The sequence below is a fragment of the Galeopterus variegatus genome, unplaced genomic scaffold (genome assembly GCF_000696425.1).
Source record: "Galeopterus variegatus unplaced genomic scaffold, G_variegatus-3.0.2 Scaffold210, whole genome shotgun sequence".
In the NCBI taxonomy this organism is placed as follows: domain Eukaryota; kingdom Metazoa; phylum Chordata; class Mammalia; order Dermoptera; family Cynocephalidae; genus Galeopterus; species Galeopterus variegatus.
Window position 1 is genome coordinate 373273 of NW_007726321.1, and position 22127 is coordinate 395399.

Sequence of the window (22127 nt, forward strand, 5' to 3'; positions counted from 1 at the left end):
ACAACGGGTGAAAGAACTGAAGTCACTGCAGGGCTGCTTCTCTGCAAGTAATGGAGCCTTGGAATTGGAAGTTCTCTACTGCATTAGAAATTAAAAGACAAATTTAGGGCTGGCCCGGTGGCGCACTCAGTACAGTGCGGCACTTGGGAGCACGGCGTCGCTCCCACTGAGGGTTCGGATCCCACATAGAGACCGGTCCGGTCACTGGTTGAGCGCGGTGCAGGCACGACACCAAGGGTTGCGATCCTGTTGCCGGTCGCGACACCGAGGGTTGCGAACCCGTTACTGGTCATGAAAAAAGACAAAAAAAAAAAAAAAAAAAAAAAAAAATTTAAAAAAAATTTTATAAATATTTTAAAAAAAAAAAAAAAAAAAAAAAAAAAAAAAAAAGACAAATTTAAAGATAATTCATTAATATATTTAAAAGTAACAAGAAATCCAAAATAAGGTTATTTTAAAAATATTTGGTGGAAAGCGGCATTATTCTCCTTTTTGCAAATCTCTATAATGCTGACATATGCACAGAGGATGACTGTGTTCTCACATCTGCTTCTGCATTCAATTTGCTGTGATGGGTGCTTTTGGTAGAAGAAAGTGAAGGAAATCCAGCCTCACACAGACAGGTAGCTGGAAAGAGGAGGAGTATTTTAACAGCGTTTTCAGATACTCTCAGATGTTCTTTGATACTACACCAAACTGCAGAAGTGAAGGTTTCTTAACAGTGAGCAGCCATGAAGAGTCTATCACTGAACTTTCGAAATCTGATCAAACCCACTGGTCCATCCTTTGTTTTCTTTTTTTTTTTTTTTGTCTTTTTCCGTGTCCGGCAACGGATCGCAACCCTCAGTGTTGCCCCCGTACCGGACCGGGGACCGGCAACGGGATCGCAACCCTCGGTGTTGCTCCTGCGCCTTGCTCAGCCAGTGAGCGGGAACCGGTCTGTATGTGGGATCCGAACCCTCGGGCGGGAGCGCCGCCGCGCTTCCCAAGCGGCGCACTTATCCAGTGCGCCACCGGGCCGGCCCCCCATCCTTCATTTTCAACAGCCCTCTCGACAGGCAGGATTCTGTAACACCAGGCAATGGTCACTTGGAGAAGTCATTATACACTACGAAGTTGTTGAGTTTACGGTTGCAGACACAAATTTTATAAAAGTCTCATTTTCACGTAAGAGTGAAAGTCTCATTTTCATGTCAACATTGGTGACAGACACCATCCATTGTTCTTCCAGGGCAGGCTCACTTCGTTCTTGCTGAGAACCAGGGTCCCATCAAATGGCATGGCTGTCCCTTGCTCTTTTGCCTACATGTGGTGCTTAGTCCCTCCAGACCACTGGGCTTCAGTGTGGGGCAGGGGGTCCATGCCATGCCTGCCATAGATGTATACTGAGGGGTCTTACTGGGGTGAAATGCTCTAAAATTGGATTGTGGTTATGGCTGCACAACTTGGCAAATTTACTAAAAACCACTGAACTGTACACTTAAAATGGGTGAATTTTATGGCATGTAAATTATACCTCAATAAAGTTTTAAAAAAAAAAGACCCGAGCTGATTGGTTAGCTCAGTTGGTTAGACTGCAGTGTTATAACACCAAGGCCAAGGGTTTGGATCCCCTTACTGGCCAGACACCAAAAAAAGGAAAAAAATTGACCTGTACTCAAGTTTACAACTTAATTAATTCTTACCACTATATCACAGACATTAAGGGAAACTGGCATTTTAAAATGGGAGCACAAGGTGGTGAAGACTTGACTATCACTATGAAAACAGTTTTGACCTCGGGGTTTCCTGAAAGGATCTCAAGGACCCGGAAGGGCCCACAGACCAGACTGAGACTTGCTGCTGTGAACACAAAATGAGCAAAAGATGATGCTCCAAGGAAGATCTACAAATGGACAAGCACACAGGAATGCTCAACATCACTAACGTTAGGGAAACGCAAATCCAAACCACATGAGACAGTCACACTGTCTCGCACCCATCAGACTGGCTGCTATCAGGAAAACAGACAGAACACAGCAGTGCTGGAGGATGTGGAGAAACTGGAGCCCTGTGCACGGCTGGCAGGGATGTAAAACGGTGCAGCTGCTGCGGGAACAGTGAGGGGGTTCCTCAAAACATTAAAAATAGAGCTACCATGTGATCAGCAAGTCCACTTCTGAGTATTTACCCAAAAGAACTGAAAGGACGCAGGGTCTCAAAGATATTTGTATACCATGCTCACAACAGCATCATTTACAGCAGCCCAGAGATGGGAGAAGCCCAGTGTCCATCGATGGATGAAGGGCTAAACACGTGGTCCACCCACACAGTGGAACACTATTCAGCCTTAAAAAAGGAAATCCTAACACATGCTACAACATGGATGCACCTTGACAACATTTTGCTAAGTGAAATAAGCCAGGCACGTAAAGATACATACTGTACGATTCCACTTACATGAAGTCCCTAGAGTCATCAAATCCACAGAGACAGGAAGTAGCATGGTGATTTCCAGCGGCTGGGGGCCAGAGGAAATGGGGCATCGTTGTTTAGTGTGTACAGAGTTCCAGTGTTGCAAGTTGAAAAACTCCTGGAGATAAATGGTGGTGGTGGTGGTGGTAGTTACACAACATGAGTATATTTAATAACACTGAACTGTATACTTAAAAATGGTTAAGATGGTAAATTTTAGTCCAATTAAAAATTGTGTATTTTACTCCAATTTAAAAAAAAAATGCAGGAGCAGATACAAGAAGTCTGACCTGCAGAATGGCTGGATGCTTGCTCAGAGAGGGATAAATCAGAAACCCAAAGTAGGACACAGTTTAAAGAAAATACTATTTATTCCTTCGCGGATAGAATTTTATGTCCTGATGACTCAGCATACATACATGAAAGGTAAAAACATACCGCATACAAAATGTTTACAAGTCATGTTCCTGGTGCATTTTATTGTCAATGGTCATCAGCATTCTGTCCACTGGCAATTAAATGATAATCATAACTTGTCAAAGAAACATAGCTAACAGGCTTTTTTTCAAAAAAAAAAAAAAAAAAGAATTTTAAAATTAAAACATAATTCACATACTATAAAATATCCCAGTTTAAGGTGTACAATTCAGTGTTTTGTTTTTTTTTTTAGCATATTCACAGAGTTGTGCAACCATTAGAACTATTTAGCTTCAGACAATTCTGACACCCACAAAAGGAAACCCTGTACCCATTAGCTATCTCTCCCCATGCCCAGCCTAGGCAATGACTAGTGTACTTCGTGTCTCTTTGGATTTGCCTGTTCTGGACACTTCACGTAAATGGGATCATTCACTACGTGGCCTCTCATGTCTGGCTTCTTCCACGTGTGATATTCTCAAGGTTTGCCCATGTTGGAGCATATGTCAATGCTTCATTCATTTCATGGCCAAACATCGTTCCATTGTACAGATGGACCACACTTTGCTTACCCATTCATCAGCTTTTGGACGTGTGGAGTATTTCCTCTTTTTGGCTATTATGAACCACGCTGCTAGAAATACTTGTGTATGAGTTTTTCTGCGGATGTGTGTTTTCACTGATCTTGGACAGATGTCTGGAGTGGAATTGCTGGGTCACATAGTAACTCCACCCTTTACTTTTTTTTTTTTTTTTTTTTAAAGATGACCGGTAAGGGGATCTTAACCCTTGGCTTGGTGTTGTCACCACCACGCTCAGCCAGTGAGCATACCAGCCATCCCTATATAGGATCCGAACCCGTGGCCTTGGTGTTATCAGCACCGCACTCTCCCGAGTGAGCTACAGGCTGGCCCTTCCACCCTTTACTTTTTGAGGGACAGCTGGACTGCCTTCCTGAGCAGCTACACCATTTTAAGTTCCCACCAGCAGTGCATGAGGAGTCTGATACCTGCATGTTCTTGCCAACATAACAAACTTCATTTTACTTTTAAAGTAACTTCTTTTATTATTGGAGGATCTTAAACTGATTCATCTCAATTTAACACAAAGCTTATAAACTGCAGGTAAGCAAAAACATATATCCAAATAAATTTCTCATAACTAAGAGGAAGTAGGGGACATGCTCTAGAATACTGAAATCAACCATCTCCTTTTGTACTGTCTCACATTACTCCATAGAAGAAACAAATAGTATAAGGAAAGGTAATTATATTTAAAAATACTCCTGAAACAGGCCTCTAATTATGCCCAATTAGCTGCAAAAAACTGCCATTTGGTCCAGCTTCCAATTTCTCCACTGCAGAAACCTTCCACAGGGTCCCACTAGCTAAAAACCAAGTTCAGCACTCAGTCTAACCTGGAGGCCCCACCTTCCCATCTGACCGTGTGCTGTCCCTGGATCTGGTGCTGCTGGATGTCCTGTCCATCCAGATGTCCCCAGTGATGCGAATCTGCAGTCCCACCAATGACCTCACTTCGTTTGTGCTTCTGTTGTCAAACTCTGGGAGCTAGTTCAATGGTGTGAGCCACAAGCTCCTGGCCCAGACCCTCTGCACACGAATGGTGGATGCTGCCGCCTCCCGCTGCAGGAGCCCTCAGGCCAGTCCTGCCTGGCTGGCCATGCTCCTGAGCCACACTGCCACCCAGAGACCAGCACCACACAGGGCAGTTTCTGAGTTGTGCTCATTTGAAACAACTGCACGATATGTGTACATATGTGCACAGACTTTCTCCATTGCTTTAATCCAGAATCTGAGCAGCAGACTGCCGTCACTTGCTCCCATATCATTATGGAACAGGTCTTCTGCTTAAGTTTAAATTTTCTGAAATACTGACACTTCAAATACCAAAGCTTTTAAAGAATTGTAACAATTTGCTTTCTAAGAGGTATCACACGCTTCTCTTCTCCTAGGGGAGGGGTGGTTTCTCTACTGCACATGGTCATAGCCCATGGAGGCTCTCCCCAGCTGCCCCTACAGCAGGCTTGGCACAGGCGGCACACAGTGGGGCCATCACGCACACATGTGACTCAAGGAAGTCAATGTCCTCACTCAACAAAAACAAAAGCAACAAGTGTGCAGACAGAGCAAGCCAGGAGCACACACCACAGAAGCAAGCCCAATCCAGGCACCCGTGAGCCCTCACCACATCACCTCTTGGCATGAGGGACACTGTGAGCGCAGAGCCCGCCCTCTCTGCAGGATGGGACTCTACCATCCTCCTGTGTTTCTGCCCTCTCGTGAGTGCACCCTCCGGCCTCAGGCTGCACCTACTCAACCAGCTCCTGTGCCTCTGAAGAGGAAGGTTCACAACAGCCTCTGGCCCTCAAAACACCTGCTTCTTTCTGGTTTCACAGCCGGGCTCTGGATCCAGGAGAAAGAAGTCTGGCCGGCAGGGGACTTTAAGGTACTAAAGAGAGTGAATATAGTATATTTTGTACCTTTCACCTGGCCTCTGAATGGTATGGAATTTGATATTGGTGGAAGAAGAGTGGATAATGGTGTCACAACATCTGGAAAAGAAGTACAGGAAGCACTTGTGAACTTGAGACTGCACGTGCAGACAGGTTGGTGAGCAAAGTCATCTAAGAGCTTAAAGCAAAATTAAGAGAAAGAGAGAAACATCTTCCCACCTGACCATGGCAAATGCTGAATTATGAGAAATATGCCAAAACTGCTGCTGCACATCAAAGAAACCCCTATGGATTGGAAATTCTCATTTCCATCTCCCGAGACTTTAAAAAATAAAACAAAAAGCCATACTCTTGTCATGCTACATCTTAAAATGTGGTTAGTTCAGATTTTTACACAAGGTGCCATCAAACTGTCACCTGCTGCAGCTATTTAGCACAGACCATGCACTGCACAGGAGAGTGAGCCCTGCTGCTCTCAGAGCCTTCCCTGGCCACTTAGGAATCCATACCAAATGAAGGGTGTGCTCTGACACATCTTGCAAAAAAGGGGCCATTTCCTTACAGAGGGGAAACATTAACACTGGCACCTGGAACATGTGGCCTCATAAAAAGGACCACTTAGAAATCTGATTAATACTGTCTACACCACAATCTTGGGTCTGTTGTAAGCGGGTGGGCCTGGAACCACAAGTATGAAAATGACCAGGCTGGCTCCCCTCCAAGGAGGTCACTGAAGCGATGAAAGGACCAGCAGGAAGGGCTGTGGTCTGATGTCAGCATCAGCACCACCACCACCACCACCACCACACACGGCGCGGGGGCTTGACGAGACCAAACCACTACCACGGCCACAGGAAAAGCTGAGGCCACAGAGATGGCTGAGAGAAGGCCCCCCCCATGGACAATTACCTTTCATGAAGAATCGGCAGGTGGGACGGGGCCTCACCTTCCTGTCACTCGGGTCCTTCACTTCACCTTCTTCCAGGTCATCGTCCTGAAACAGAAGACAATCTTCTGAACAAAGCTGAGAGGAATCTGCCAATGGGCACTGCTCTCACCAAACCGGAAAGGACAAAAAGCTGGTACTGGGAACTTAGATATTTTCACAAGCCTGTGTCTTCGCCACTCACCAATTCACACCAATCTTCCAAATCCTAGATTCCTCATTTACACAATAGGGATGATCTCAAAGCTTACCTACAAGCTCCAGGCATTACACGAGAGCGCATTACATAAAAATACTCTGTGAACTACACAAAACACTTCACATAGCATGACTTTATTACATTTCTTTTAATTAACAACTTTGGGTAGAAAATGGTTACACTTCAGGTTTTTAATACTGTGTAAATTTAGAAAAAATTTATAAAGAAAATATTATGCCCCTTAAATTAAACACTAACTTCCTCTAATTTACAAGTCCTGGTTGGGGATGGGGTAAGGGGCAGGTAACTCAGATCCATGATACCTCCTGGCCAGCAGTGTGGGCGCCTCATGAGGCTCATTTGCAGTCTAGAGTTCTGAACCGTGGCTGCCAAAGTTTAGAATAACCCAGAGCTTTCCAAAGACCAAAGCCTGGGCCTCGCCCCAGGATTCCACCAAGCAGTGAGGACCTGACCACCACTCTCTGCTGTGCTCTCCCAAGCCACCACTGGTGCAGGGCCTGTTCCCACCAACCTACAGCCCAGACTCCCACCTGTGCCTCTCAGCTGAGATCTCTCCTCAGACCCATCCCCAGTCCACATGGACATCCAGCTGCCCTCCTGACACCCCTGGCCCAAGGCTGTGTCAACTGTCACACATCCAGGATAGAAGTAGTCATTGTCCCCTGTCCCAGCCTCTTCTGGCATGCCCTAGCACAACCAAACCCAACCGTCTTGAAGGGCTGAGATCTAGGAGCCACCGGACCCCTCTCCCCATCTCCTGAAGCACCACCCTCGTCCAAACCACTGCCCTATCTCACCTGGTCTGATGAAACCACTTCCTAACTGGTATTCTCATGTTCTCTCCTGAACCTTTGAAATCTGCATTCCAAATGCAAAGAGCCCTTTGGAAATTCCAAGCCTGGCCATGATCTTCCCTCTCCTGTCTTTACTATTCAACTAATCTCATTTGCAGAACAAGGTGCACATCCTCTTCCTCTGACAGCCTCCACGGAGTACCCTGCACTGCAGGTCCTTACAGCCCCCGCCCCAGCAGCATGTCCTGCAGCCGCACTTGAGTGTCCTGGTGTTGAACACACCAGCACCACCTGCACTGCTGAAACCTGCTGAAACCTATGCCCCACCAAGGCAGGGCTGTGTCTGTCAGCTTACCACCAAGTCGCTGGGTCCAGGCAGCATTGGGCTCATAGTTAACAGTCAATAATTATTTGTTGAATGAAGAAATGCTGAAATCAAACCCTGAAATTATGATGACTTAAACTTTTAAAGCTTAAATATTTTTATGATTTCTGCCTTGAAAATACTTAGTAATCAAAAAGTATTTTATAATGAAAAGAACAGATTCCTGATGGTTACATCCCTTGAGAGAGCCAACAGAATCATCTCTTCAAGAAATGATTAGAGAAAACGTGCTTATGCTAAGTCTGGTCTTTTAGTCTGTATTTGCTCTTTGCTTCTATTCTCATGGTAACAATTACTACACTAAAACCTTACTGTGGTGTTTCATATGAGCTCAAGTCTAAGTTGAGAATATACTGTCTTTCTTTGTTCTCATTAGAAAAACAAAACTCATACGAAAAGTTCAAATCCAATCAAATCTTCCTGCTTCACTTGGAAATTGATCCACAGGAGTTTAAATGATGAGTATAGAATAGTAGTTTTTCAGAAATCAGCATTCATATTAAGTGCACTAGACCAGATTTAAAGAGGGGTGTGTTTCTGCAAAGACGTTACTATCAATAGTCAAAGGAGCAAAAAAGGAAAACCACCTAACCATCTTCACATTGGTAAGCAGTCACGTAAACAATGCAAAGGAATACAACATAGCTACAAAAAATTATGAGCAAACAGACAAGAGACGCGTGGTAAAGCATACAAGACATAATTTCAACCTCAAGAACACAAAGTAGCATCTGCATGCCAACCACGGACATCCGGCCTGACACCTGTGGGGGCCAAGGGCAGCACACGCCAGCATGTCAGGTTTGTGGCCTCTCCTTTAGTTAAAGAACAAGCAAAAAGAACCAGTAAGCTGCTCAGCAATATAATGTCCTGAATTTTCAACTAACCATTCATTTAGCTCAATGGACTTCTAAGTGACAGATGATCAAGACAAGTTTTTAAATCTTAAGAGTTTCATGCAAAGATGACGCCAGAAAGGAATCTACAGCCAGACTCACAGTGCTCAGTTACCTGAGGCTGTTCCATCGAATGTGTGATGTGTGGGAATTCTTTTAGGTCTCCTGGTGTGTCTCACACCAATGGCTTTCTGCTCATGTGACCTAGACCAGAGGCAGCAGAGAGCAGAGGACAAGGAGAGGCCTTAGTGGGCCAGTTAGCAGCTAACTGGTGGATCTATAAGAAGGACGGCACTCAGAAAGCTCTCAGCAAATGCCACCCAGGACAGGCCAAAACTGCACTAGCACTGAACACTGGCGGGTATGCAGGAGGCATGTGAGGCCACCAGTTTATATATACAAGTGAAATCACGGCCTGCTGGCACACTACTCTGGGCACTTCCTCACGTCAGGGTAAACATGCCCATGAAGAAAGGAAACCAGGTGGGGCATCATCAACTCTGATTTAAGAGCCTTTATAAAATGCATGTGCACTCGGGGAGAAAGGCCCAAATTCGATTACTGGGTCTGGGCCATCGTGGCAGCGTGACCATGGATGCATCGCCAAAGAGGCCTGTTTTCCTCTGCAGAAGACAGCAAGCACCTGCCGCACTGGCCTGCTATAGACTGAACTAAAATGCTCTGTACACGGCACCCACACACTGTGCCCTGCACAGCATACGAGCAGCTAGTGCTCAGTAAGTGATCACTATTACTGTACTTATTTCAATGGAAAGAGCCTCCAAGCTAATGCCCCAAATATGACTACCTCTGAGCATTGATACAGGCGATTTTTACTTTCTCCTTTGTGCGGGTTTTTATTTTCCTTTAAGAAAAAAATGAACAGTATTACTTATATAACAAGAAAGAAGAATTATTTCCACATGGAAGCTTCTGCAGCAAAGGCAGACAAGGAAACAGAATTGCCATGTGGAGCTGCTGTGCCAGAGGAAACAGACAATCAGGTGGACGTGTGAACCAGGGCAAGGCCTAGGCATGACCTGGCGTGGCCACCTGGGCCCAAACAACTTCCTCAAATCCCAGACTCTTCATCTATAAGATGGGGGTGAAAACACAGGCTTATAATCCCCTACTTAAACGCCCTGGAGCCAGAGGTATTTTGGGAATTCAGTTTTGATCTGAGAAAGGCAGCATGGCAGGGTTTGAACAGCAGCCTGTAATGGAAGCAGTGATCTTCCTGTCAGGAGCCATGTAACCCCTCCCACAAGAGAGGTAAACACAAGACCCAAGCAGCTGCCAGTCGGTTGGGCCAGGACTGCCACTGGATGAGAAAGGAAAACCCTTCAGTTCCCGGCACTGCTGGGGTCTCACAGCTGTGAGTACAGCTGTGCACTGCTCTTTCTCATGTGACTGTGCTGAAGACCAACAGAGCTAGGTGACACAGAGGCCTCTACATCCTATGACTGCTGCTACATGGGCTCTCTTCCCCAGTGCGGCTCAGGCAGCTGTTTGCTGGGCTCCCCCAACGGGATGGCTGCATCTGGCACCTTATTAGTGATATGAAAGAGGGTGTGCATAAGGAACTCTCCACCAGCGAAGATGAAAACCCAAAGCCACAAGGGCAAGCTGGAGAAGCTCTTCTGTAGAAGATCCTATGCATCCAAACATAAAAGGAACAGAAGAGGGCCGGCCCGGTGGCGCACTGGAGAGTGCGTTGCTTGAGAGCGTGGCGGCGCTCCCGCCGAGGGTTCGGATCCCATGTGGAGACCGGTTCCCGCTCACTGGCTGAGTGTGGTGCGGGCGCAACACCGAGGGTTGTGATCCCGTTACCGGTCAGTAGAAAGGACAAAAAGGAAAAAAAAAAAAAAAGGAACAGAAGAAAATATAAAATACCAAATGCACAGAAAATGCTTCAAAGTATTTTTGTATTTTGCATGCAGGTGGCCAAGGAGTCCCATGGACTGTCCATTAGGGACACAGGCCCACTGTGCTGCTGTCTCTGAGAGGCCACCCTACAAATGTTTGAGAGTCTCCAACAGGAGGAAGAATGGGACTAAACATGGGCCCTACCCTTTCTCAAAGGATGGTATGCTCCAAGTGACTGAAGGTCCATTCACCAAATGACAAGGAAGACATAAAAGCAGAACAAGATGGGCAAAGGAGATGACAGATAGACCTTAGACAGGAAGACTCCAGTATGTGATGGCACATCAAAGACTTGCAAAGATGAACGGAGCTACCCACCAGATCCCAGAGGGAGGGTGGTTCTGGTGAGAGGCCAGCCAGTAGTGCAGGAAAAAGGAAGGGAGGGTCTTCTCATAGCAGGGGCGTGTGAGGGCATGCTCTGCTCCCTCTTCTGAGATGGCAGAGGTCGAAACAAGCCCACAGCTGCATCTGGTTCTCTTCTGGGTGGCTTCCTGAACAGGCCAGAGACTACTGAGAAAAGGTTTAGTGGGCAGGAACACCCTTGCCTTCACACCACACACAAGCCAGGTGCTGTAAACAGCTGGCCCACAGTCCCGTGTGCAAAACCTCTTCCCAACCACACAGGCGAGTGGCACTTCCAGAAAGGCATATGTACCTGCAGGGTGTGCTGGCAGTACACCAGAAACACAGGAAGATCGTCTGGCCTCAGGCAGACATTGTGTGGCTAAGGCACATATGACTATCATAGAGCAATGATGCAGGTGATTTGAAGGGTTTATTGTACAAACTGATGCTCCAATCAAGGAAACTGTGCCCTGAAATCAGTTCACTTGGGTCACCATGACAAAAAGTCTAAAAGGGAAAAAGGCAGGACAATGCACCTGAGAGATGAGAAAGCACTACTGAGTTAAAAGGATGACAAATCCAATGGCCTTCTAGACTTTTCCACCCAGCTGTTCCTGGCAGTTCAGAGGGCTAGGACGCCCAGGGAAGGATGGGGCAGTGGGTGTGCAGGGGGGCTTCTTCCACTCAGCCAGGCCATTGAGACCCTGCTCAAAGTGGAGACTCTCTATAGGGCCGCACGGACACCCTTCTGCAAGAATATAAGCCAAATCACACATTTCTTCATCATAAAAACATCCAAGGGGCTGGCCGGTGAGCTCAGCTGGTTGCAGCGCAGCTTTGTAACACCAAGGTCACAGGTTCAGATCTGAGCACTGGCCAGACACCAAAACAAACAAACAAAAAAACAAAAAAGAAAAACCCAAACAAAAAACCCCCAAAACATCCAGGTAGTGTGTCTCAGATACCACAGCTCTGCTTAAAAGCAATGGGGAAACACCTTCTGGAATATATTACAGAGATTTAAAGTTAAGGGAACCAGCCCAAAGGCCTGCTGGGAAGCAGACTGTTCATGGACCGAGCACACCACTCGGGTTCCCTCTCCATCAAATAAATGTTCCCAGAAACAGGGAACAGGACATGGTGCAGGAATGCCAGGAGGGGCCTCTGAGAGTGAGTGAGAGAGTGAGAGTGAGAGTGAGAGTGAGAGTGAGAGTGAGAGTGAGTGAGAGAGAGAGAGAGAGAGAGAGAGAGAGAGAGAGAGAGAGAGACACAAGATGTGCCTGGTGGAGATGCCACAGAGATCTAGCCGGGATGACAGGTTTGCAACCAGGCCTGAGAGCAGGAACCAGCAAGAGTAAGACCTCTTCATGTACACACCGACAAGCATCTGCACTAGGCTCCCGAAGGGCTGTGCTGGTCACCTGAACTGCCCTCCACTGTGAAAGGCTCTCCAGTGCAGACCTTCCATCCACTGCCACTTCACATCTGAAAGGCTCCCAACTTTACTGTGCCCCAAAGCAAGTGGGACCTATCTATTCGCTCAGCAAGCAGTCACTGACCGGCAGCCTACAGTGTACCAGGCCCTGGAGATGCAGAGGTGAAGCAGCCAGATGGGTCCCGGTCTTAGGAAATGTGTGTTCCTGGGGTGCTGGGGGGCACACAACACAACACCCCCCCACCACACGAATGAACCAGTCAATTCGGACTGTGGCAAGTACGACAATGGAGGTAAGCTGGCATCACAACACAGTCGGGGTAGGAGGCATAGCCCACACAAGGGAAGTGATATTTAAGCCCACCTGTAAAGGATGGGGAGGGGCCTGGGTCATGGAGCGGGCCAGGAAACAGCAAGAGGAATCCAGAGGAGCTCCTGGGGAAAGAGTGGCCCACCGGCCTGGGAAGTCAGGTGTGCTGGCATGGGAGCGGAAACCCCCATTTACAGTGCCTGCTGGCATACCCTGGTTAAGGTTTGCTGTCCCTACAGCAGGGAGGAGCTCTGCTTTGCCCTGTAGCATCCCTAGCATGCTGCAATGAGCCTGGCACACACTAGGGGCCACCGCGGGTCAGAGGCACAGGATACTGTGGGAACGAAACGGCCTCCCTGTTGCTGAAGGCAGCTGTGCTGGGATCTCTTCAGCAGCAAGCTGTTTCCAATGGGGCTGCAGGTCCCCTTACAAGAGGGTGCCACACAGGGCAGGCAAAATGAAACACACCATAGGATCTAAGTGGGCAAGAAAGTCAAATTGAATTTTACTCCACACGCGCTGTTTCAGGAGCACAGGTGTTCTCTCTCTAGGACCAGCTTGGTCCAGTCCACCTCCCCACCACCCACCCTACAGAGAGGCTGGAAAGCTCACTGGTGTACCACAGCCAAGGCCTTCCAGGATCCCTAAGGAGAACTTTGACTCCATTTGATGAAATGCCCCCTGGGATTTATTCAAAAGTTGGAGCAAGTAGGGTCTGCAGTTGTTCCTCCTATCTGGAAAGGAAGTGCCCAGAGCCCCAGGCCACAGCGCCCCACTGCACACCTGGTGGTTTTTCTCTCCAGAACATGAAAAACCAAACTCAGGGGCAACTTCAACCCGACAACTTCATGTTCTGCCCAAAATTTCACCCAAATCCATAACCTTGGGTGTCTCACGACATCTCTTTTCCTTTGCCAACCGTGGGGTAGAGATGAATTTTCTAAAAGTTTTAGGGAAGTGTAGATGGCAAAATGTATAGATACTTGCATAATAAAGTCCTGTGACAATGCCCTTTTAAGTAAGATAATATCAAGCAAAAGCCATTAAACCAGGAGAACACTTCCTACACTTTTGAGAAGATAAAAGATCTAAATTCTAAGCTTGCTACTGCACACATGCCCCTCAAAGTTCTGCTCTTATGAACAAAGTCAAATAGGTAATATTTGAAACCCTACATCACTGCGCACAGCCATGGCCGCGTGGGTCATGACGTGGTAAAGGAGAGCACACTTTAAAATGGACTGAGGGCGTTGGAACCCACACACTACCAGAAAAGCATGGTACTTATAGTAAACCTGCAGTTAGACATTTACTTAGCAATCTTTTCCCTCCCCAACCCGAAACATTTCTGAGATATTCCATACATCTTTATTCCAACAGTTCTCAGATAAGCAGGATATCCTGCCCAGTGGTTGTTAAAGAAACCCAGATCATTTCAATCTGCTCTCTCTTGATTCCCTGAATTCAATAGTTCTGAAAAGTACTGTCACCAGGACTGCAGACTTTGTTTCCCCCAAAACTCATGGTTACAGGGCTATCTGGCATAAAAGCCCAACCTGCCCATGTCTAGGGTCATACATTACTAGTATTATCTTCCCCTCCACCTGAAGGCCAGATTAATTTAAATAAGTTACAAAAAAGTGTGATGGTATTATTAGAAATTGGGGCACACTGACACATCCCTGCCTTATCTGGTCCTTCCCAGGGACGCAACAAGAGAGGCACGGTCGGGCTGGTGCCCTCTCCAGAGGACAGGCCACAGGGCAGAGATAAGAATGCCCAAAGGGGGCCGAGCCCGTGGCGCACTCGGGAGAGTGTGGCGCTGGGAGCGCAGCAGTGCTCCCGCCGCGGGTTCGGATTCTATACAGGGATGGCCGACGGTGCGCTCACTGGCTGAGCGCGGTGCGGCCGGTCTCAAAAAGGACAAAAAAAAAAAAAAAAAAGAATGCCCAAAGGAACAGACAATGCAAGTCAGCCTTTCTAGTTCTTTTCAGTCTGAAGAACCTAAAGAGAGCTGAAAATCCGTGAGGGTTCTGGTTAAATGCTAAGTTAAGTATTATTCCAAGCAAAGAAAAAGAAATTACCTCTTCACTTGTTTAAAAAAAAAAGGAAGAGCCGGCCTGTGGCTCACTTGGGAGAGTGCGGTGCTGATAACACCAAGGCCACGGGTTCGGATCCTATATAGGGATGGCTGGTTGGCTCACTGGCTGAGCGTGGTGCTGACAACACCAAGCCAAGGGTTAAGATCCCCTTACCGGTCATCTTTAAAAAAAAAAAAAGGAAAAGAAAAATCCAGAACCTAAAAAACGGGGCTAGGCATTTTAATACAGTCCAAACAATAGCACCAAACAGACAGGCAAGGGCTGGAGGAAGCCCTGCAGCTGCCGAGGGCAGGGAGAGGCATCCCGAAGCTGGACTGTTTCTTGTTCTTGATTTTCAGCACCTCCTCTCTAATTACTATGGTGACTGGCCCCAGAACGGCTCTCACCCTCCTGTACTCCTGTCCTGCCACCTCGTTTCTAGGAATGAATGACCGACTAAGCCAATCCCGTGAAGAGTCCCTCCCTCCCAGGCACCAGCCAGTGCTCGGTGACAGCAGAGCTCTGCCCAGCTGTGGCTTGCCCGCATACTCACATCTATCTCCCCATCATCGATCTCTCCATCGTCGTCCTCTTTTTTTTTCTCCTTGGCAGCCTCCTGGGGCTCTTTCTCTCCTGCACTTTGAATTCCAGCCTTCCCCTCCTCCCCAGGAGGGCCTTCCCCCTTTTCCTCATCCTCCTCTGCCCCGGCCTTCTCAGCCTCCTCTTCCTGGACCGTGGGCACTGGCTCCTCAGGGACTTCCTCGTCGTAATCCAGCTCATGCTCATCCAGCTCCCTGGTGACTGAGGAGGCCTCGTCCCTGAGGTCACTTGTCTGGTCTTCCTCCCCTTCATCCCCCTCTTCCTCGCATGGGGAGCCTGTCTGGCCCCGGCTCAGTTCGTTGGCCTCAGAGTCCTGATCCTGGGATTTGGGCTCACTCGCTCGGTCCTCCTCGTCAGAGTGGTTCTCCTCCTCCTCCTGGCTCAGTACCTGGGCTGGATTCTCCTCATCCTCTATGTCAGAAGCCCTCCCTCCAGCTCCGTCCAAATCCTGATCAGACCCACTTTCCCTCAGAATGTCATCGTCCGAGAGCTCCTGCTGCTCCTCTGCGTCTTCTGGAGAGCAAGGGTCCTGTTCAGGGCTCTCGGCCACATCCATCAGTACCCACGGTTCTGCAAAAGAAAGAGAACACTGATTCGTAGCATTTAGCAAAATGGAAAGTAAACCTTGTCCTAATTTTCCTAGCCCATGCTCCTTCCTGACCTGAAGGAGGGAAGCAAGACCTCTACTTTGCTTGGCCCATAGAGTTCCTCCAAAATCCCACACACATTCTGCAGAGAAAGACAAGCCACACATGAATGAACTCTGCTCAGTTAAGCTGTGTGTTAAGGCCTCCTATCTTCAGCAGTCTGCAGAACGAGATACGGCCCAGCACAGCCCTCCCACTCTCACGAGCAGTCCCCACAAGTTAATAGAAAGTGAGCAATAAGATAGGGGTTACAAAAAAAAAGATAGGGGTTACAAGAGACACTATTTGGTTTCTTAGAGTAAATTACATTTGAAATTCAATAAAATTTACATTATGGAATGAGCTAGCAAACTTGAAAGCACACATTTGACCATTTTCCTGGAGTCACCCAAGAAGACTGAAGCAGAAACCTGGGCAAGCCGTTAGTAGTTTGCAATTTTGGAGCCTTCTCCTGTTAATGGGTGCACTTCTCAGAGTGCGGCCTCTGACTGCCTCAGAGTCCCTCAGCGTTCCTCTAAAGACATAGGCTTCAGGACCTCACCACACACCCATGCACGGCGCTTAGAGGGCGGCGTTCACACATCCAGTGACCTACACGCCAGAGTGGAGAATACTGTTCCCATGCGGTATTCGTCATGGAAAAGAACTGTGGCAGAAAATGTGGCACATTTAAGTAGTGTGTCTATGTGAAAGAATGGCAGTGTCCTTTTAGGAGACTCCATTTCTATTTTTACTCATCCAGATTTAATTATAAAGTGAATACTTTCTGGTTTTCTGGCCTCAATAACTCATAGAAAGTACATTGGTCCATCTGCTTTAAAGGTAGATCGCATGAGGCGGGTTAAGAGCACAGGCAGGTGTAGACACCAACACCCAATGGTCTATAAGCACACGTCTGCCTCTACCAATGCAGGGGGCGGCAAGTCACTGCCGAGTTCATGGAACAACAGAAGTAGTGAAGAGTGCAATGCTGACTTCACCCTTCATTCTGTGAGGCGGCTGAAAATTTTTTGTTTAAAATAATGTATGTCACAGTCATGTTGCTTGTTATCTCAGCAAGACCTAGAACAGTTTATCCATCCCAAGATTACCATGGGTTTAGACGAAGCAAGTCGTACTAAATTATTTACACAATTTTATATGTTTTATATATTTGTATATTAAAGATAAAAATATATCTTTTAAATTTAAACTTTTAAAAAGAAAACCTGTTTAAAGATGCATAGTATCAAGAGTCGGTATCTGAACCTATAGTTAGACCTTTTTTTTTTTTGGCTATTGTTGGAAATAACTGAGCACATATGAGGACAAATCACTTCAAATTCCTCACTTTAAAAAACTAAATGATTAGCAATAATATAAATTTACAAACCAACCAATCTATTCTAACTCACTTAAAAGTAGACAGTTTTGAAAATGATTCACTTTTTCAGTTTTCCAACTACACTATCCAGTTACTATCTAGAAGTAAGACTACTGGAAGGAAATAAATAGTCTTAAAATGGTGTACTCCGGGGCTGGCCCGGTGGCGCACTGCTACAGTGCGCCGCTTGGGAAGTGCGGCGGCGCTCCCACGGAGGGTTCGGATCCCACATACAGACCGGCCGCTCACTGGCTGAGCGAGGAGCGGGGGCAACACCGAGGGTTGCGATCCCGTTGCCGGTCCGGTACGGGCGCGACACTGAGGGTTGCGATCCGTTACCGGGCACAAAAAAAAAAAAAGACAAAAAGACAAAAAAAAAAAAAAAAAAAAAAAAAAAAAAAAAAAAAAAAAAAAAAATGGTGTACTCTACTGAAAACTAGAAAGTGGAGGAGGTTATCCTGACAGCTTCCTGGTCTCCATGCAGTGTCCTCCCTGCAGTTTTCCTGCAGCCTCAGGCAGTGAGCAAGGATGAAAAGCTACCACTGTTCAAGACTGGAAGGGTGAGGGGAGGGTGTTACAGCAATAAGTTAGGGGCTAGTGGCAAACTAGTAATCACCTCCCATCCATAGTTAATGATACAAATAATACCATACACCTATCTTGGTACAGTTTTTATTACATTGTATATTTAAAAATCTTGTCCACAGAAGGGCTCAGCTTTTCCTCTCCCAGCAGCCTAAGCATAGCAACTGATATCCAAGAGGAAGACAGTCATGCTGAACTGGTCACTGAGTCTTGCATACTCTGACTCAAACAAGACAAATTCTAATTCTCCCATTTTATAGCTAATGGCAACCTTGGAAACAAAGTTATCTCCTGAGTCAACCAACTGTTAATGCAAAACTAAAAAGTACATGATTAATACTGTGCTGAAAACACCCACCCAAGCCTGCCATTGGCCTTGGAACATACTATCCTGTTCAAAACCATGCTTTGCACAAACTCTCAAATACTGGTAACAGCTCTTTTCTGGATCCCCTTTGGTTTTATTGTCATGAGGCCCAACCAAATTGTTTTCTATATTTTGGCAAACTTGACATGAAATCCTAGGGTAAGAAACAGAAGAAAAAGAGTACCTTACTTTTCAAATATCTGAACTAACGTAAGAAGTGGACTAGTGAACAGCAGGCAGGTTGCCTTTTAGTATGCTGTTTACTTCATGGGATACATGGGATAGTGCAAACAAGTTTGGGCTTCTGAGCTAAAACTCTAATTCCAGCTCTACTGCTTCCTAGGTTTTGGATCTTGGGCAAATTACATAAACTTGCCAGTCCTCAGTTTCTTCACCTGAAATATGGGGACAGCACATACTTCATGAGGTTGCTGCAACGATTTGATGAGATGCCTCTGATAATGTGACTGGCACGTGCTTGACACACCTTAATTTAAAGGGAATTGGCTCAAGATGAGTGGATGTGACCCTCAACCTACAGAAACCACACTCCTGTAACCCCTGCTGGGGCCGGCTCAACTCTCCTGTGGCACTCAGGAATGACTTGTTCACTGTCTCGTTCCCTGAACACCTGAGGTTCTACTCACTGTGAGAATGCATTATGAAAACAATTTCTGCAGCAAAGCCACCAGCCACGACTGGTTGGTTGAAAGACTCCTGTCAGATACTTGACTATTTCCTCACATCATTTTTGATCCACACCTTCAAATAAGGGTTGTTTCCCCTGCACAGATAAGGAAACCAAGGCCACATGGCTACTGAGTGGATAGCCGGGGACTGTAGCTCAAACCTGCTTCCAGCATGTGCTGGACAACAGTGCCCTGGACTAAGGAAGATACGAGCTGCTGCTCCTGCCTGGGAGCCAAGCCCTGCTTTTAACCATTGTTTCTATAGGAAAGTAGGACCCAAGCTCCAAACTGCCTTTGTAGATTCTTTTTTGGAACACAGGCCAAGCATACGTTCAGGGTCGTCCACTGAACCAGTAGATTTTGCCTGTTTTTCTTTTCTCCCTTTTAAAGTTTCATGCTGATCCATTTATACTAATATCTCAACTCTTATAGAACCAAAACACATCCTCATACAGATGGAAAAGCACAGATTACTAGTTAAAAAATAATGATGACCATACGGAGACCCAACTTTTGACATTGGTCATTTATTCAAGGATTTTAAACTTTATTCTATGAGTTTAAACATTGGGCACTTAAACTAAACATGAATCTAATTAAAAAAAAACCTCAAAAGGTGTACCACCTTTACAATGAGATTACAGGAAATGCCAACTAAAATTAAAACCCCGAGAGGCAGGTGAAATAATTTCAAGAAGCACTTATTGAGCCCTCATACCCTCCAGAGTTTGATCTGTAGGAATTACTTCAGCATTTCAAAGATGCAAAATAAACTTCTCCCAATTCTTTTCAGCAGTCAACAGAAAGTGTCCAAGTGAATGACATTGAGAGCATCTGTTTCTACCCAAGGTACCCCAGTTCTTCAAGTCAGTGGTGTCTTTTGGGGATCACAGACAGCTAGGAGAATCTGATGGAGGGTATGGCTCCTCTCCCTAGAAAAGCCTGGATACACACAACTTATCCTCTACTGCAGGAGTGCAAAACCTCCTGAGGCCCACCCATGGTTCTCAGATTAAGAATACTTGTCTCGGAATATTGTACATTAATCTATTACATGTCCATACTTACCAACTGTATAGCAACTATTTGTTTGCAAGGAATGTTGGGAGACCCCCACCCCCACCGAGGGCTTGAGTGGGAAAGCACAGACCCATGTCTGTGTTCCCTGAGCTCAGCAAAGGGCTGGCACTTAGTAGCACAGCTACCATATAATTTGTCTAAACTGGGACATTTTTGAGACAAAGGGGGCACTATTAACAATTACAGCATGCATGAACAGGGGTTACCCTAGGCAGACTGGGACATACACTCACCTTCAGGAGGCCCTGACAAGTTTCCTGAGGAAAAGAGTCATATCGCCTTTTTCCTATGGAACCTCCTAGGATTTTTACTATCAGAGGATACACACAGGTGAACACATTTTACAGAAAATCATGCCAATGAATCTACCTGTTTATTAGAAGCAACCTGGGACACACCCTGTGGGAGAGGAGGAAGGCCACTAGGAATCAGGAGTTGGCTTGAGTTTCAGGCCACGCTCTGGGAGGTTTAACCGTCTCTGAGCATCAGTGTCCTGTTTTAAGATTAGTTGAATTTGGCGGATATCTGAGGACTATATGCTGGGTTCTAGGAAAGGAAACACCATAGCCTCCTAAGTGCAAACAATGAAATGGAAGGTCCTCTGGTCAAGTATCAACTGACTCCCACGTTTATAATTTTTGCTCAGTTTGATCTTCTTACACAATCACCCTATAACCACGGATTCTCAACATGATTTAGAGCTAAATCTTTACTCCTCTGATCCACAAGATGGTGAACCTGCCCAGGGAATGGAATAACAAGTGCTCATCACTGTGTCCCTGCATCACCTACTACACTAAGCAAACAATGCTTAATAAATGCCTATTGAATACATAAGAGAAAATCTTGTTACTTAAGGAACTACTCGTTGCATACCAGAAAGAAGTTTAAAATAAGTGTCTAATTTGTAAAGACTGTACTGGAATTCACACACAGCGATGCTGCCTACCATTCCCAGAAGCACCCTGGGAGGCCGTGCTGATTCCACTGGCACTGCTGAAATGCACAACATTTTGGGAACTTCTCTTTTTCAGCGACCCTCAAAACCTGCAGAACACTCTCTTGGTGCTATGAATGGTGGCAAATTTTCCTCTTCTTAAGGTGGGTGACTTTAAGAAACTGCTGCAGGTCATTCAGAACCAGGTCTGGTGAGGTGAGCTATCAAGCCAGGTAAGACAACTTTTGGTCAAACACAGGGTGTGACTATTGAGTAAGACCGATTTTCTTATATGGCTTACATACTTACTACCAAAACGGGAGCTCTGAAGAGGTTTCGGGAAAGGAGCACCAATGAAATACAAGCACAATCTTTTGGGACAGTTACTTTCAACAGAGCAGTCCCCATTTGAATGCCTAAGTTCTGGTACATCTAGTTAAAATTCTGATTCATAACTTCATGGACTTACAAAATCTAAAGGAAGATGTCAGACACCACTCCCCAACTGACTAAGTTTGACCACCAGAACCACTCCTCGATAAGGAAGTACCCACCTTGAAGTGATCTGTAGCTGTAATAAAGTAAAGAACCTCTTTCAACATGAGCAAGGCCACAGCTTGCATGTCTGCTTTCTGGAGTCATTCCACAAAGCTTCCTTACAATGTCTGAGCATTTCCCACCTACAATGGGAAAAGAGTTCCAGGCTTTGGGACACATTTGACTGGTTCCAGAGCTGACTGGGCTCCACACATGTGCTCAGATGGTACAATCATCAGGCAGACTCTCCTCCCAGGTCTGGGGAGTGGAAATCGGCCTAGGTCCAGGCTCACCCTGAGAATAACAACCACTGCCCTAGGAAAGGGACCACTCCACAGGCAATATGATGGAGCTGAGTCTCAAAGGAGAAATGATGAGGGCCTTGCTACATCCCAAACAGTACTTCAGAAGCCAAACACCCTCTTCTTCCAGTTCCCTTGAACGGGCCTGAAGAGCGACCTAGTGCTGTTAATGAGTTTGCTAAACAAAGCTCATTTAAAACGATCAACCACTCTGCCGGAAAACTCAGCTGTCATAAAGCATCCCGAAAACAAGCTTTAGTAGGAGCAAGACTGTAAGTCTTGAAGTCTTTTTCCAGCATCACGGCTGCAGTTCCTTTACACCAAGGGCCCGGCATCCT

General features: G+C 46.4%; 1 protein-coding gene across 1 annotated transcript in view; it reads right to left on the reverse strand.

Moving 5' to 3' along the window:
- ZC3H18 (zinc finger CCCH-type containing 18) overlaps positions 1 to 21539 on the reverse strand; it is a 64771-nt gene extending 43232 nt beyond the window's left edge. Inside the window, exons 1-4 of the mRNA XM_008565880.1 lie at positions 21505 to 21539; positions 15236 to 15852; positions 6254 to 6338; positions 5372 to 5443 (exon numbers count right to left, since the gene is read on the reverse strand). Coding sequence (XP_008564102.1) covers positions 5372 to 5443; positions 6254 to 6338; positions 15236 to 15838 — 760 coding nt within the window. The 5' untranslated portion in view covers positions 15839 to 15852; positions 21505 to 21539. The remainder of the gene's footprint in view (positions 1 to 5371; positions 5444 to 6253; positions 6339 to 15235; positions 15853 to 21504) is intronic.
- Between the last annotated feature and the right edge of the window lie 588 nt (positions 21540 to 22127).